At 53.6% G+C, this 15,836-nt stretch overlaps 1 protein-coding gene across 1 annotated transcript in view; it reads left to right on the top strand.

Annotated features, from left to right (window-relative positions):
- Positions 1-8,613: 8,613 nt before the first annotated feature.
- The window catches only part of RASAL1 (RAS protein activator like 1), a 34,194-nt gene continuing 26,971 nt past the window's right edge, over positions 8,614-15,836 (top strand). The window contains exons 1-2 of the mRNA XM_055549937.1: positions 8,614-9,335; positions 14,277-14,333. Coding sequence (XP_055405912.1) covers positions 9,199-9,335; positions 14,277-14,333 — 194 coding nt within the window. The 5' untranslated portion in view covers positions 8,614-9,198. The remainder of the gene's footprint in view (positions 9,336-14,276; positions 14,334-15,836) is intronic.

Genomic DNA, 15,836 nt, shown 5'->3' with positions numbered 1-15,836 from the left:
TGGATACAGCTTTTTTATTTACCGGCAATTGTAGATTCCTGTGCATTTAAGAAATAAAAAGAGAGAGGCCATACTGATTCACCTGGTTTTCCCCAGTGGTGACATCTCGCTCAACTACAGCCCGGATCACAATCAGATATGGACACTGATTAAAATCCTCCCACCTTATTTAGATTGCCCCCTGTTGTATGCACTTGTTTGTGTGCATGTGTGTGCGCGTGTATTTAGTTCTATGCAATTTTAAAAAATTACTTATTTACTTGGCCAAATAGCGAGGCTTGTAGGATCTTAGTACCCTGAGCAGAGATCAAACCTGGGCCCCTAGTAGTGGGAGGTCAGAGCTGTAACCACTGAACCACCAGGGAATTCCTTCATTCTGTGCTGTTTTATCACATGTCGATTCCTGTGACTGCCACAGTCCAGATACAGAACATTCATCACAAGGGTGCTTCAATCCAACCTTTTATAGCCACACCCATCCTCTCCCTCCTACCTCCCTAACCACTACCTCCATTCATCTGTTCTCCAGCTGTATTATTTTGTCATGTCAGGGGTGTTATACAGTAATTGGAATCATATGCTATGTAACCGCTTGAGATCGGCTTTTTTCACTCAACATCATTCTCTTGAGATCCATGCTGCTTGTTACAGATGTTTATTCTTTTTGATTGCTGAGTAGCATTCCATGGGACGGATGTACCTCACGTTATAGGACTTCCTTGGGGGCCTAGTGGTTAGGAATGGGCCCCGAGCTTCCATTTCAGGTACTACAGGTTCCATCCCTACTTGGGGAACTAAGATCCTGCGAGGCAGGGCCAAAAAAGAAATCACTCATGTTGGAGGATTTTGGGGTTGATTCCTGTCTTTGGCTACTATGAATAAGGCCTCAGGGAAGATTCGTCTCCTGGTTTTTGTATGAACATGAGTTTTCATGTCTCCAGTATAGATGCCGAAGAGTACAATTGCTAGGTCATATGGCCAGTGCCTGTTTGGTTTTGTTTGTTTTTACTTTAAGAGACTGCCATATTCTTTTCCAGAATGGCAGCACTATTTTATATTCCCAGGAGCAACGTATGTGATCCAGTTTTTTTCTGCATCCTCATGGCCATCACTATTTTTTGTTTTAGCCATTCTAATTGGTGTGTAGCAATATCTCACTGTGGGTTTACGTTGCATCTCTCTACTGGCTAATGATGGTGACCATCTTTTCATGTGCTTCTTTGCCATCTGTATATCCTCTTCAGCAAAATATCTGTTCCTGTCTGCTGCCCGTGTCCTAATTGGATTTTTTTAACTGAGTTTTGAGACTTCTCTGAATATTCTAGATATATATCGAGATGTTCCAGAGAGTCCTCTGTTGGATATCTTCTCCCAGTCTGTAGCTCCTCTTTTCATTCTCCTCAGATGGTCTTTTGTAAAGTTTTAAATTGGGATGAGGTCTGATTTGTCACATTTTCTTTTATGGAGTATGCTTGTGGTATCAAGTCAAAGGTGGGTTTTGAACTCAGGCCATCTGGAAGTGGAGTCCGTCCTCTTTAACCTCAACACTCCAGAGACAGTTCAGCCCTTTTTACTTAAATATTTATTTATTTTATTTGCTGTGTTGGGTCTTAGTTGCGGCATGGGGGACTTTCAGCTTCAGCGTGAGGAATCTTTAGCTGCAGCAAGTGGGATCTCAGTTCCCCGATCAGAGATTGAACCCTGGCCCTCTGCATTGGGAGCAAGGAGTCTTAGCTGCTGGACCATCAGGGAAGTCCCAAGTTGAGCCCCTTTTTGGATCTTTCCTTCCGTAGGCCTATTCCCTTCCTTCCCTCCCCAGAGGATACCATCATCCTGAAGCTGGTATGCCTCCTTCCCTTCTTAATTTCTCTTCTTTTACAGGTTTTTTTTTTTTTAACCAATGTTTATGGAGTACCTTTTATGTGCCACGCACTGTGTGAGGATACAGCAGTGGATAAGAGAAAACCTGTCCTCATGGGGCTCGCTTCCCTGGTGGCTCAGATGGTAAAGAATCCACTTGCAATACCAGAGACTCGGGTTCAATTGGGGCGGGAAGATCCCCTAGAGAAGGGCAGCCCATTCCATTATTCTTGCCTGGAGAATCCCATAGATAGAGGAGCCTGGGGGCTACAGTCCATGAGGTCACAAAGAGTCAGACAGGACTGAGTGACTAACGCTTTCACTTTCATGGGGCTTAGAGGCTAATGGGGAGGCCAGATAAATCACTCTGTAAATACATCATTACACTCTGATAGGATTGCCAGGAGAGGTGCAGAGTTCGAAGAGGAGGGCAGGGAGGCCTCCTTGAGGAAGTGACACATGAACCCAGGCCTGAAGGGTAAGAAGGGGTGAGTAGAGGAGAAGAAAGGTATTCCAAGTTTTCAGAACAGCACATGCAAAAGTCCTGAGGCAGGAGGATATGGCCCTGCCTAGAAAAGAACAAAAGTCTGTATTGTAAAATTTGATTGGGGTCTTCCCTGGTGGTCCAGTGGTTAAGAATCCACCTTCCAATGTAGGGGACACGGGTTCAATCCCTGCTTGGGGAACTAAGATCCCCCATGCTGCAGGCAACTGAGCCCATGCCTCACAGTTAGAGAGCCCGTGTGTCACAACTAAGACCCAACGCCCCCAAAAAACAAAAAACCTCTCTCAGGAGGACTGCATAGGGCCACGGAAGGGCAGTGTCTGGACTAGAAATGACAGACAAGGGACGGAGGGTCAGAGGAGGTAAGTGACCCCTCCAGGGACACACAGGTTGAGAGGTGCAGGGCCCTGGGGTTTGCTTATAGAGAGATAACCCATCTCTGGTTTGGAACTTTGTGGCTTGGAGGCGGGGAGACAGCCCCTACACAAACACTAGTCCTCAGAAGGCTGGAGCTGTGGCTTTAGCTCTGTGGCCGGTGGATCCACCCCCAGCCAAGGCCTCAGCATTCCTCTCTGTTAAATGGGGGCATTGCTCCCAACTCCTTTTGGAGTTTTTGGCTTTGCTCCCTCTTTGGGGTTTTTCCCCTGTCACACTGCTGAGGTAGGACCCCCCCGCCCCCGTCTCTGTCCCCACGTCCTAGGGGACGGGGTGGGGCTGCTGAGCGACAGAGGACAAGACACAGCTTCTCAGCTGGCCTTGCTCTTGGCCACAAACCCACAGGCTCTGGAAATATCCACTCCCCCCACCCCCAGTCTCACGCTTGGTCAGCCTCCCCCTTACTACTTCTCCATTCCAAGGCAGGGGGCCAGGGGAGGGGCACTTTGGAGTAGGTCTGAGGAAGAAGGAAGCCGCGGTGTGCCCTGACAGACGGACACCTTGTCTTCTGGCCGTGGGAGGAGGGGACTTGGTGGCCTGCTTCCTCGGCAGCCAGCCTGCAAATGGGGGTTTGGAAATCCAGCCCACTCCGCCTAGTGTCGCCTCCTGTCCCACGTGGCTCCCTGCCCAGAATCGTGCCGGGCACTCACAAACAGGACTTTGTGTTCCTGAGACAAAGAACACGCTCCTCACCCCCAACCTGGCCCAGGGCTGGTCCTCCTTGTCCTGATCTTGGCCTCAGAGGAGATGGAGCCACTTCCCAGCAGGGAAAACTGAGATCTAGAGACGCACAGGTCTGCAGAGCCAGAGCAGGAATCTGCCTCCTGCTCGGAGGTTGGGGGTGCAGCAGCGAGGTAGTGCACTGGCAAGGCGAAAGCACTGTGGGGAGAAAGGAAGTAAATAATAATATGACCAATATCACAGGAGAGAGGCCAGGTTCCAGCCCTCCAGGAGAACTAAGTTCTACTTAATCCAGAGAGAGTGTTTTGAGTTTTTCTTATGTGCCAAGCAGTGTGGGAGGTACCGCGTGAATCAGACATTGTCCCTGACATTTAGGAGATAAGACGAGTAAGTAAATCACCACAAAACAAGAGAACAGGAGACCAAGGTCACAGAGAGGTGCCAACTGGCGGGGAGTGGGGAGGGGGGCTGGTCTTTGCTGCCTTCTGTGCCACCGGCCAGGCTCCCGGGGGAGCTGCAAGCAGAGCTACAGCACACACTGCGGGGCAGCGGGGCTTTCAGAGATCAGAAGAAGTGGGAATCATTTTCTGATTATAATTCCTGATTAAAAAGAAACACATGTCATTATGCCGAAGAAAGCCCTCCAGTTCCATGCATGCTTTATTGGCTACGTGACACTTCGTGCTTTCTACTGAAGGTCTGTTCCTGGCTGCCTCTTACTTATCACCCTCCTAGGGGCCCAAGAGAACAGGGCTGGGCTGTCTGTACCTCACTGTATTTCCACTGCCTAGTATATAGTAGGTGCCCAATACACATCGGAAGGAATGATGCTAAAGCTGAAACTCCAGTACTTTGGCCACCTCATGCGAAGAGTTGACTCATTGGAAAAGACTCTGATGCTGGGAGGGATTGGGGGCAGGAGGAGAAGGGGACGACAGAGGATGAGATGGCTGGATGGCATCACTGACTTGATGGACGTGAGTCTCAGTGAACTCTGGGAGTTGGTGATGGACAGGGAGGCCTGGCGTGCTGCGATTCATGGGGTCGCAAAGAGTCAGACACGACTGAGTGACTGATCTGATCTGATAATATGTAAACATCTTATATATATGAAAAGAATTTTATGCATATAAAACACTTCATGGGGACTTCCCTGGTGGTCCAGTGATTAAGACTCCATGCTCCCAATACAGGGTGCATGGATTTGATTCCTGATTGGGGAACTAAGATCCTGCATGCCACATTCTGCTGCCAAAAACCAAAAGATAAAATACTTTATGGCATCAATACTATAAGCATCATGCTTATGCTTATATATGGTTGTATATACTGTGTATTCTCCATGACTTGATTTTTTGTTTACTTGTTTTTGGTCATGATGCACAGCTGGTGGGATCTCAGATCCCAGACCAGGGATTGAACCTGGAGCCTCGACAGAGAAAGCATGGTGTCCTAACTTCTGGACTGGCAGGGAATTCTCTATGATTTGCTTTTTTTTTTTTTAAAGTACTTTTCCTGTCATTTAAGTCTTCGAGAACATTCTTTTAAACAGCTGTTGTAGTGTTTCATGACATTGCTCTTACATTGTTTGCACTTTATTTCACCCCACCCCTCCTAATATTTATTTAATAGAATCTGTAGGACTTAAGCCAGGAAGTAGATCATAAAAGGAATGTAAAGACTTTCCTGGTGGAAAGACGGGGCAAAGACAGTGTGGGGTGAGGGGGAATGTGAGTAAAATCTTATAAGTGTTGAATTCAGGAGCAGTTTTTAGAGAGCTATGCGGACAGCCTGGGCCCGGGAGTGTGCTGTTAAACTGACTTTCAAATTAAAAAAAAAAATCAGGGTTTATTTGCTGATTTCCACGGTGCAAGTTCTCCTACCATGGTTGATTTAAGTTCCAGATATGGCATCGTTGAACACAGGGTTGGAAAGGCATGGGCATGGCCGGCTCTGAAGGAGCCAGTAGAAGCAGCCTCCAGAACCCCCCTGCCCGAGTTGAAGCCTGATCCCCACTCTAAGATGAGGGGGGCGGGTGTCTGTGAGCCTCCCTGGGCCCCAGGTCCAGCATCTCAGATGCAAGGGTGGGACTCAGCCAGTCCTGGGCGATGGGGCCCACCGGGGGTGCAGGAGCCCAACCTTGGGATCTCACTATCAGATTTCTCAGCTGGGATGCAAACCCTCAGATTCCCCCAGCTCAGCAACCCAGAGCCGAATCTACACTTCAGTGGATTGTGTAGATTGCATGACCACAATCCACTGAAGGGTGGCCGTTCCATCCATCCCCGGAACTCAGGGCTGGGCCTGGCACTCTGCCCCAGCCACGTCCTTAGGACCCAGCCTCAGAGCTCAGTCACCCAGGGGGGCTCAATGTCAGGCACAGTGGTGGGATCGGGAGGTTCCATCATGGTCATGATACTTATGAGTACCTGCTGTATGCCAGGCTGAGCTGAATGTTTGATGTTTAATCATCCTATCATCACACCCAGCCTATGAGGTGGGCTCTGGTATTAGTCCCAATTTACAGGTGAAGAAACTGAGGCAGTGAGAGGGTAACTCACTTGCTTAAGAGGATCCAGCTCATAAGTGTAGATGCCAGGATTCAGCCCCAGGTTGGCTGAATGTTAAAACCTCTGCTCTTAAATCCTAAGCTCAGGGCACTTCCCTGGTGGCCCAGTGGTTAAGAATCTGTCTTCCATTGCAGGGGACCCGGGTTCCATCCCTGGTCCAGGAACTAAGATCTTACCTGCCGCAGGGCAGTTAAGCTAATGGTTCATAACTACTGAGTTTACGTACTCTGGAGCCTACGGGCCAAAACAAAAGATCCTGCGTGGGGCAACTAAGATCCAACACACCAAAAATAAACAAATATTAAAAAATATCCTGAGCTCAGTATCTCCTCCTGCTTGGCTTCATGAAGCACCTGCTGTGTGCATCCCATGGGCGCTAGACTATATAGGGAGTTGGCAAGAATGATGATTGGTTTGTCTTGAAAATGGTCAGAGGAAGGGGAAGTGGCTAATCTTTTCTTGAGCACCTGCTGTGTACCAGGAATGACACCAAGTGCCTTACACAGACAACTTGATTAACTGTACAACAATCTCGCGAGAAAGGTGAGACCCTTCCCACATGACAGCCCAGGCCTGGGCACTCAGGAGCCTGCCCTCTTCTCTCTTAAGTAGCCTCTAGCAGGTCACATTCCTTCTTTGGGCCATTGTTCCCCCTCTGGTTCCTTGACAGGAGCTGTCCTAGGAGACTTCAAACCCTCTGCCAGTTTCAGATCAAATTTCTCAGAACAACAGGAAGTGGCCAGTCCATTTGGAAAGTACAGGGATTGTGGCCACAGCTCCAGGTAAGTGGCAGGGTCAGATGCCGGATACTGGAAAGGTGACAGAGTTTCCTCCCCAGAGGCCTGGCTGGCACAGTCCATAGCCTTTGTAACCACCCCCAACCCCGGGATCCTGGAGATGAGGGGAATTTGAGAATTTGAGGGGAGCAGAATATGACTCCCTGCTTAGTTCTGGAAAATGGGTTGAGATGGCTGGTGGTGGGTTGGCTGGCATCTCAGGTGGCCCCTAGGGCCACCCTTATGTTCCATCAAGAGTCCCTGGGGGCTGGATACCCTGAGATCTCTTTTTCAGAAGATAAAGTTTCCTCTGTAAGCTCCCACCTATGTGAGGAAGGTGGGGAGAGGCAGGACATCTGTCTTGAAGTAGCAGTCATATAAAAAGTACCATTTTCCCCTAGTAAGGATCTGGGGTGACTGATAAAAATTACAGGAGGGCTTAAACTACTCCCTTGGGGATACTACTGCTCTGAATTCAACCCTGCATCACCCTTCAGACCCCGTTGAAGGGTGCTGCAATACTTTTAAGCTTTGGGGGGGTCAGCTCTGCTGGGCCCATTTCACAGATAGGATAACTGAGGCTCAGTCTTTGGAAGCTGGAGGACTCACCAGACAGTGGCCAGCCAGGGATAGAATTCCAGGGATATGAATTCCTCGTCAGCCTGGCTGGGGTGCTGGGTCAGGGAGGGAAGTCAGAGAGGGAGATAGGGAAGCAGGTCATGGACTGCTTCTGCGGCTGGGTGGGGCCCTCCCAGAATTGCTGGTCTGGGTGTTCCTTCTGGAACATCATAAATAGAGCCAACCCGTTGGTGCCCAGCCCTGGGCTGAACTGACCAGAGTGAGTCAGGCTCATAGCCAGCCCTTCCGAGAACTCTTAGGCAGCTAAACTAACTCATGGGGAGAGCCAGTGTGTGTATGCATCTGTTCTAGGACAGGCCCTTCTGGTCACATTATCTCACTTAATGAGATGTACAAAAAATGGACAAACCTGGAGCTGTAGGAGCAGAGAAAAAGGAAAGAAAACCTCTGCCTGGCAGGAGAGGCCATCCTGGAAGACTTCCTAGAGGAGGTGATATTTGAGCTCTGCCTTAAAGGACAATAATAGCAAACACTTTCTGAAAAGCTTCTTATGTGCCTGTTGGTGTTCTGACACCTATACCTGCTTCCTTCCTACTTGCTTTATCTCATCTAATTCTCTCAAAATCCTGTGAACAAGATACTATAATCACATAGGAACAGATGAGAAAGCCAAGCCAAGGTACAGAGGTTAAGTGACTGGCCCAAGACCACACAGTTACCGAGTGGCAGAGTCAGCATTCAAATTCAGAAAGGCAAATCAGTTACTGACTGTAAGATCTTCCACATGCTATTTAATCCCTCTGAAATCAGTTTGTGTATCCGTACAATGGGGGTACCGGTACAACAGTAAGTAGCGCATACAATGATGAGGAGGAAGATGAGATAATCTGTGTAAAACGCTTAGAACAGTGCCTGGCACACAGTAAGTGTTCAAACACTTGGAGATGGTTTTTTATCGTCGCTGTGGTGGTTGTTATCTTCAAGCCCTCCCCTCCCCCTCCGGCCGCAGCTTCCTCCCCCGCAATGCCAGCCCGTGACGTGGAGTCTGCCGCACGCACAGTCTGGATTTAATTGGGAACTAAAAGAGATGGAAGGGGATGTTCGAGGCCCCTCCCTCTCTGGACTCTGAAAGGACCCCCCAGGGAGGGTGTGACTTTCTCTAGCGACGCCTCCCGACGATCTCAGATACTGCTCCGGGACGGCGCAAGGAGGTCGGACCGAGGAGGCGGTGCGGGGATGGCAGGCAGGGGAGAGCCGGAGAGGTGTGATCGTGCTGGAAGCAGGGCAGGCAGGCGACACACTGTGTCTTCTGTGCCCAGTGCCAACTCAGCAGGAGCCTGCCGCCACGCCCATCATGGCCGTGGGCCGCTCCCCACCTGGCAGTCCCAGCCTCCGCGCGCCCGGGGCTCCGCGGCGGGTGCGCTCTTGGCACGCTTGGCTGGGGTGCCGGCAGAGGGCGCGCGAGGGTGGCCCGGGAACGGGCGGGAGGGGGACCCCGCGGGAGGCGGGATTGCGGGGAGGGCCCTGGGCCGCCCCCACCACCCCGCGCCCGCCCCGCCTGCCCACCAAGAGCGCCAGACTAGAAGGCAAGGGCTGGCGGTGTGTTCCCCGCGCGCTCTGCCAGCTCGGCGCCCGGCTCCTACCTGTAGAGTCCAGGGAGGGAGGCGCCCCCTCCCCGGTCACTATCCTCTCTCCTCCTTCGGAAACCTCCCGTCCAGCTACCCGCACGTTTCGGGCAGGTGGCCCGGGGACTCCGAGAGAGGGTGCCAGGCTCTCTGCGGGTGACATGTAGATGCCCTCCCTGCCGCGGTCCAGCCTCGGAACCCGGGCGCCCTCCTGGTCGGAAAGTTTGGGGCAGGGCGCCATGGCCAAGAGCAGCTCCCTGAACGTCCGCGTCGTGGAGGGCCGGGCGCTGCCCGCCAAGGATGTGTGAGTACCCCCCGGGGCCAGTCGGGGATGAGGGGCGTGCCGAGCACGGATGGGGCAGGGGTCGCCCATTCGGCGTGCCAGGGCAAGTCGGTGAAATGGGAGAGGGGTTCTTGTCTGAGAACAACACTGGGGCTGATCCACAGTCGCGGGGCGAGAGGCCCCCTGCCCATCGCTCTCCTGGTGGAGGGGGCACTCAGACTTAGCAGATGCCCCGCCCAGTCGCCAGGAAGGGGGTGTCTTTGTTCCTGGGATATATACTAAAGGGGGTCTTCCAGGGCTTCAGCCCTGGGGCTTATAGGATCAGATTCTGTCAGAGCTGGGGAGGGGATTTAGGGATGGAGGGCTCCCTTCCTTAGTCCAGGCAGGTGTTGGAGGTGGGGTTTCTCCAGGCCTGGGTGGGCACCGGTTCAGAGAACCCTGGGAGGGGCCCTAGAGGGCCTGGGATCCAGGCGGCCCAGCATTCCTCTGCGAGCATCTGGTGTTTAGGTTTGCAGAGTGTCACCAGGTGGCCCACTGGCCAGGCCTGGGGGAAACGGTTCCTTTGGACCCAGAGCCCTTAGCTCCTCAGCCAGCAGCGACCAGCCCGGGGTGGGGGGCCTTCCCTGATGCTAAGCTGCTTGAAGAGCCAACTTCCCCCTGCAGCCCCCTCCCCAGCCAGGTGATGGGGTCCCCGCAGTGCCAGTCCTTGACTGCGCTTCCCTCCGGGCTGAGTCAGCAGTTGCTGAATCAGCAGAATGAAGGGAGGGGTCCCCCTCCTGCTTTGGCCTGGAGCCCAGAAGGGGCTCTGAGGGTGTGGGTACCTGGAACAGGTGTGGGATCCTTGACAGGACATTGACTCTATGACCTTGAACCTGATCCTATCCAGGTCTGAATTTCCTATCTGAGCAAGGGGAACCCTGGACAGGGAGTCTGCAAGCCTCGTGCAGTTGTGAGGGTAGAAAAACCACTTAGGATTTACCCCAGGGCCAGGGGGAGCAGGAATGTGGATTCTGAGCCTCTGCACAGGCTGGGGCTCAGCTCTGCCCTAACACCTCCGGCTGGGGGTCCCATTGAGGAGGGTATCCTGCCTTTGACTTCATGAATCTTCCGCTTCCCCAGTCCTGGAGCTGTGCCAACAGTTGTGCCAACAGCTCCTTAGAGCCGTTCCAGCTGCGCCCATCCTCATCAGTGACCCCTAAAACAAGCATCTGGGGAAAGCAGAGAGCTCGCTGGCTGTGCCAATGCAGCGTCTGGACAAGCCCCCGTCTCCCCTCTAATGAGATGCTCTTTCAGAGCCCCTGAGCATTAGCAGTTCTGGGACCGTTGAGGCAATGAGGTCGCCTGGCAGCTGCTGGGGAGTTGATAATGGGAGACCTTTCAGAAATGGGTTTCCCTCTCTCGGTGCTCCGGTCTCTCCCAGTCCTTGGTGAGGGCAATGAGGGAGCAGTGGGTGTTGTCCTCGGACCCAGACACGGCTCGTGGGGCTCCCTCTGCTTCTCTTGGGGAGGGAGTTGACTCATACTTGATCCCTGAGTCTCTTGGTTGCCCCTCCTCCCCCCAGTTCCCGGGCCAAGGTGAGCTCTAGGTGGCCCTCACCCCAGTACCAGGGTAGGGGGAAGTGACTAGGCCCCAGTTGGGGATCCCGCCAGCCTGCCTCAGTTTCCCTAGCTGTTGGTGCCCTTCTCAGAGGGGCTCCCTCATAGCATGCTGGGATCTCCATGCCCATGGGGACTCCTAGAGGGGGTATGTCCTCTTTCCCCTCTTCTAAGGGAGAGGGCCTAGAATCTTTCTGAAGCCTCCCCAGGTTTGAGAGGGCTCCAACCCTGGCTTGGAGGAGGCCTCAGCTGATAATTTGAGTTATTTCTGTCATTCATATAGCAGCTATATGTGGTCAAAGCTTCCTATGGGCCAGGTCCTGTGCTTAACACTTCTTAGAGTCCTATTTGGAGAAGGCAATGGCAACCCACTCGAGTACTCTTGCCTGGAAAATCCCATGGGCGGAGGAGCCTGGTAGGCTGCAGTCCATGGGGTCGTGAAGAGTCGGACACCACTGAGCAACTTCACTTTCACTTTTCACTTTCATGCATTGGAGAAGGAAATGGCAACCCGCTCCAGTGTTCTTGCCTGGAGAATCCCAGGGACGGGAGAGCCTGGTGGGCTGCCATCTATGGGGTCGCACAGAGTCGGACACGACTGAAGCAACTTAGCAGCAGCAGCAGCAGAGTCCTATTGGCATTACCATTTTATGAATGGGCAAACTCAGACTCAGAGAGGCGTAGTCCCTTGCCCAAGGTCACACAGCTGGAATTTGAATACTGACTGCTTCCAGACACCCACCTGCCAATGCAGATGATATAAGAGATGTGGGTTAGATCCCTGGGTTGGGAAGATTCCCCTGGAGAAGGAAATGGCAGCCCACTCCAGTATTCTTGCCTAGAGAATCCTATGGACAGAGGAGCCTGGAGAGGGCTACAGTCCATAGGGTCACAAAGATTCAGACACGACTGAAGTGACTTAGCATGCACACACCAGGCACCAAGCAGACTGGGTAGGCAATGGTCCAGGGGCTGGCTTTCCCACACTTGAGGTGGGGCAGGGACCGTGGGAGAGGCCAAGGGTCTGGAGAGATCCAGGGTCTGGAGGGGGCAGCCCCCTCCTGCCACCGTAGCCCCTACCTGATAGGAGTCTGATAAGGCCTCCGTGCGTCAGAGTCCTGAGGCTGACGTGCTCTGCTCCCAGAGGGGCCCAGGGGTCAGGCTGGGTGAACAGGAGGGGCCGTGGCTCCCAGCCCTTTTCTAGTGGATTCCAGCCTGTCTGTCCTATATCTGCTGTTGGGGAAACCAAAGGATGGGAGCCTGCCTAAAAGAGGCTCAGGAATAGAGGACGTGAAGAGAGACACGAGATGGAGGGGGTGTCACCCAGCCATGGGCATCTGGAGGGGAAAACTGAGGCTCCCAGTGTTACTCAGCCCAATGGGTTTGGAATAGATCCAGATGGGAAAACTGAGACCTGGGGCATTATGCTGAAGGGAGGCCAGAGAGGAACGTGGAGGCACAGGTTGCCGACTAGACTGAGATGTTCAGGGATGGAGAGCAGATGGGGAAATGAAGGCACACTCGGCAGAGGGAGCTGAGGGAAAGCAACCAAACAGGAAACTGCGGCCCGCGGAGGGCTCAGCCAGCAGACGAGGTTGGAGCAGCTCCTGGTGCCATGTCCCTCTTTCCTGGAATCCCCGAGGCATTTGTGGATCAGTGACAGACTGAACCGAGAGAGGGTGGAAGAGAGAGGGCGGGGGCTGGAGTATCAGGGAAGGGGGCCATGTGGGGAAGGGATCTTGAGTTGGAGTGCAGATGGCATTGGTTGGGAATATGTATGCTGAGCCCCACAGACCTGAGTTCAAATCCTGACTCTGCCAGGCTGTGGAGGGAGGGGGACAGAGGCACAGCTCCTCCCCCAAGGATCTCAGTGTTCACAAGTGGCAGGGAGCCGTGGAGACAGACACGAAGCACAGAGAAACAAGGGAGCAAGATGACTTCATGTGCTCAGAGGGATCAGAGGGCAATTTTACACTGTCCACTGTCGGAGGACAGTGGTCATCAAGGACCACCTCTCTGAGGCAGTGACTTTGGGGCTGAGGTTTGAAGGAAAAGATGGAGTCATTCAAGAACAGAGTAGGTGTCTTAGAAAGGTGGATGTGGAACAGCAAGTGCAAAAGCCCTGAGGCTGGACTGAGCTTGGTGGAAGACAAGGGAAGCCTGTGTGATGGGATGCGGGCAGGGGTGGGGGAAGTCATGAGGAACCCTGGTCAGCTTGGGATGGGCAAGTAACTCTTATTATGAAGGGGGGATGGCTTTGGTTGGTCAATGACTCTGCTATTCACAGGGTTGCAGCCCATCTTGAGATGAACTAGCATCTCTTATAATAAAGAGGGGATGGAACTGGCTTTGGTTGGCTAATGGCTCATGGCTACTCAAGGGGTTGCAGCCCATCTTGGGATGGACTAGTAACCCTTATTATGAAGAGGGGATAGAACTGGCTTTGGTTGCCCCAGTGGCTCATGGCTACTCAAGGGGTTGCAGCCCATCTTGAGATGGACTAGTAACTCTTGTAATGAAGGAGGAATGGAACTGGCTTTGCTTGGCTAATAGCTCATGGCTACTCGAGGGGTTGCAGCCCATCTTGGGATGGACTAGTAACCCTTATTATGAAGGGGGGGACAGAACTGGCTTTGGTTGGTCAATGTCTCGTGGCTGCTTGAGGGGATGCAGCCTATGTCTCCTACTGGCTGAGTTTTGAGGTCTGGCTGCCCTGGTCTGTGCTTGCAGTGAGCGCATCCACTGAGGTCCATCCCCACTGAAGGCTGAGCTACGCAGCGTCCCCTCCCAGGGAAATTCCCAACGGAGGGGGCAGCACATACCCTGAGGGTGGGGTTCAGGTGTCTGTGGGAAGAGCTCTGGGGTCAGCTGTGATGCATCATACCACGCGTTAGCTTCTTTAGCTCCTTCACCTGCCCTAAGAGGTGTGTGGAAATATCACACCCAACTTACAGAGCAGAGAAACTGAGGCCCACAGAGGGGCAAGGACTTGCTGGGGTTCCACAGTGAGCAAGCTTGAGGCCAGGGATGACTCACCGGATGAGCACAGGCTCTGGACCAGCACTTTAGGCTTCCTGGGCCCCGGACTCCACATGTTCTGGTTTCAGGTCTCAGTGTTCTGTTTCTCTGGGTGGAAGCCCTGGGCCCATTCAAGGAGGTCAGGCACTCAGTGGGTGGCTGCTGGGCAGCCATGACATGGTCTGGTCCCCAGAGGTCCTGCCTCTACTGGACTTGCTGTGTGACCCTGGGCAAATCCCCTCCCCTCTCTGGGCCGTAGTTGCCCTGCATCTATAAAACAAAGGTGGACTGGGATCCCCACTCCGGTCTACCCTCTCAAGCCTGCTCCCCAAACCTTCTCCTTCTGCAGGTCGGGGAGCAGTGACCCCTACTGCATCGTGAAAGTGGATGACGAAGTTGTGGCCAGGTGAGGCGGGGAGAAGCTAGGCATGGGGCAAAGGAGACAAGGGAGTCCAGGTGTAAGGATCCACGTTGAAAAGAGAGCCGTGGGGGCACACTTACACCACGAATGGACTCGCTGGCCTGATGGTGGGTGTTCTGTGCCCCAGCCACGGGCCTGGATGGTGGGGCCTGCTGGCTCCTCTGTCCATCTAGTCCCACCAACTGGCCGCCACCTTCCCCCTTGCCCTGACGATGTCCCTGCCCGCGTCCTGGGGCTGACTCAGCGGCTGCCAGCTTGCGCCTTCCTGGGGGCGGGCATCTCACGCTTGGCTGGGCTGGCTAGTTCTGGGCCTGCTGGGTGCTGCGGGCACTGGTGTGTGTGTGTGTGTGTGTGTGTGTGTGTGTGCATGTGTGCCCAGTTGGACCCGCATGTGAGTGTGTATGGTGTGTGGGGAAGTGTTGGAGGGCTGGTGTGAATGCCCGTGACCATCGATGTGTGTCCCTGTGGGTGTGCAGACTCAGAGGCTCACATTGTGTACCAGCGTGTGGGGTGTGTATGTGTGTGTGCACACGTGGGCTGCCATGTACATGCATGTGTGCACCGATGCCTGCTTATTTGGGTACACAGACACCACTGTGAACACGTGAGGATGTGAAGATGTCTGGTTGCGTGAGCCAGTCTCGGGCTGGGCTGGGCTTGGTTGCCGCCCCCGCAGGCCGAGGGACAGCTCTCACCCCCGCAGGCCTGAGGGGCGTGGGTGGGTGGGCGGGCGGCTGAAGCCTCGGTTCCTATGGAGACGGAGGATTCAGGATCCTCCTGGCGCCAGTTCTGGTCCAGATGGGCTGGGAGCTGGGGGCAGGGAGCCCATGTGGGGGAGGGTCAACCTGCAGCACCCCAGCCAATCTGTGTGTTTATCCCCCATCACTCTCTCTGTGTTTACTCTGCCCCCTTACCACACTCTGTGACACCACCCCCAAGCCCACAGACTGATTTTCTGTGTGACCCCAGGCTGCTGTCTCCCCGTCTCTGGGTTCTGAGGACCCTCCAAGTTCACGGGCTGGGGAGCCTGGGGGGACTTCCAACTGGAAAGAGGGTGGGGTAGGACGGAAGCGAAAGAGGGTGGGGTAGGACGGAAGCGAGTGTTTGGAAAGAAGGGTTGGTCTGATGGAGCGGCCTTGGTCTGTGTGTGTGCGTGTCCATGTTCACACTCTATTGGGGAAGAGTGTGGTAGAAGCTAGGTGGGGCTTGAGTTCCCAGCCAGAGACAGGCCAGGTTGTGATGGTGAGAGCACCAGATGCTCATCTACTAGACCACTGGTCAGTGACAAGGGCCCTGGCCCTTGGGCTTTGCAGAAAAGAATTCCCACAAAGATGGAAAGTCGTGAAGCAAGTCAAGTATTAAGAGGGCAGAGCGTACAGTATGTGTAGTGGATAGGCATAAGGGCAGGCTCAGAGGGCGAGTCCCTGAGTTGTGCCCTTGTGATAGTTTGAATTACTTTTATGGGCATTTCTTCAGGTTTTCAGTCAT

This window comes from Bubalus kerabau, chromosome 16 (genome assembly GCF_029407905.1).
Source record: "Bubalus kerabau isolate K-KA32 ecotype Philippines breed swamp buffalo chromosome 16, PCC_UOA_SB_1v2, whole genome shotgun sequence".
In the NCBI taxonomy this organism is placed as follows: Eukaryota; Metazoa; Chordata; class Mammalia; order Artiodactyla; family Bovidae; genus Bubalus; species Bubalus kerabau.
This window is presented reverse-complemented; position numbering and strand designations above follow the sequence as displayed.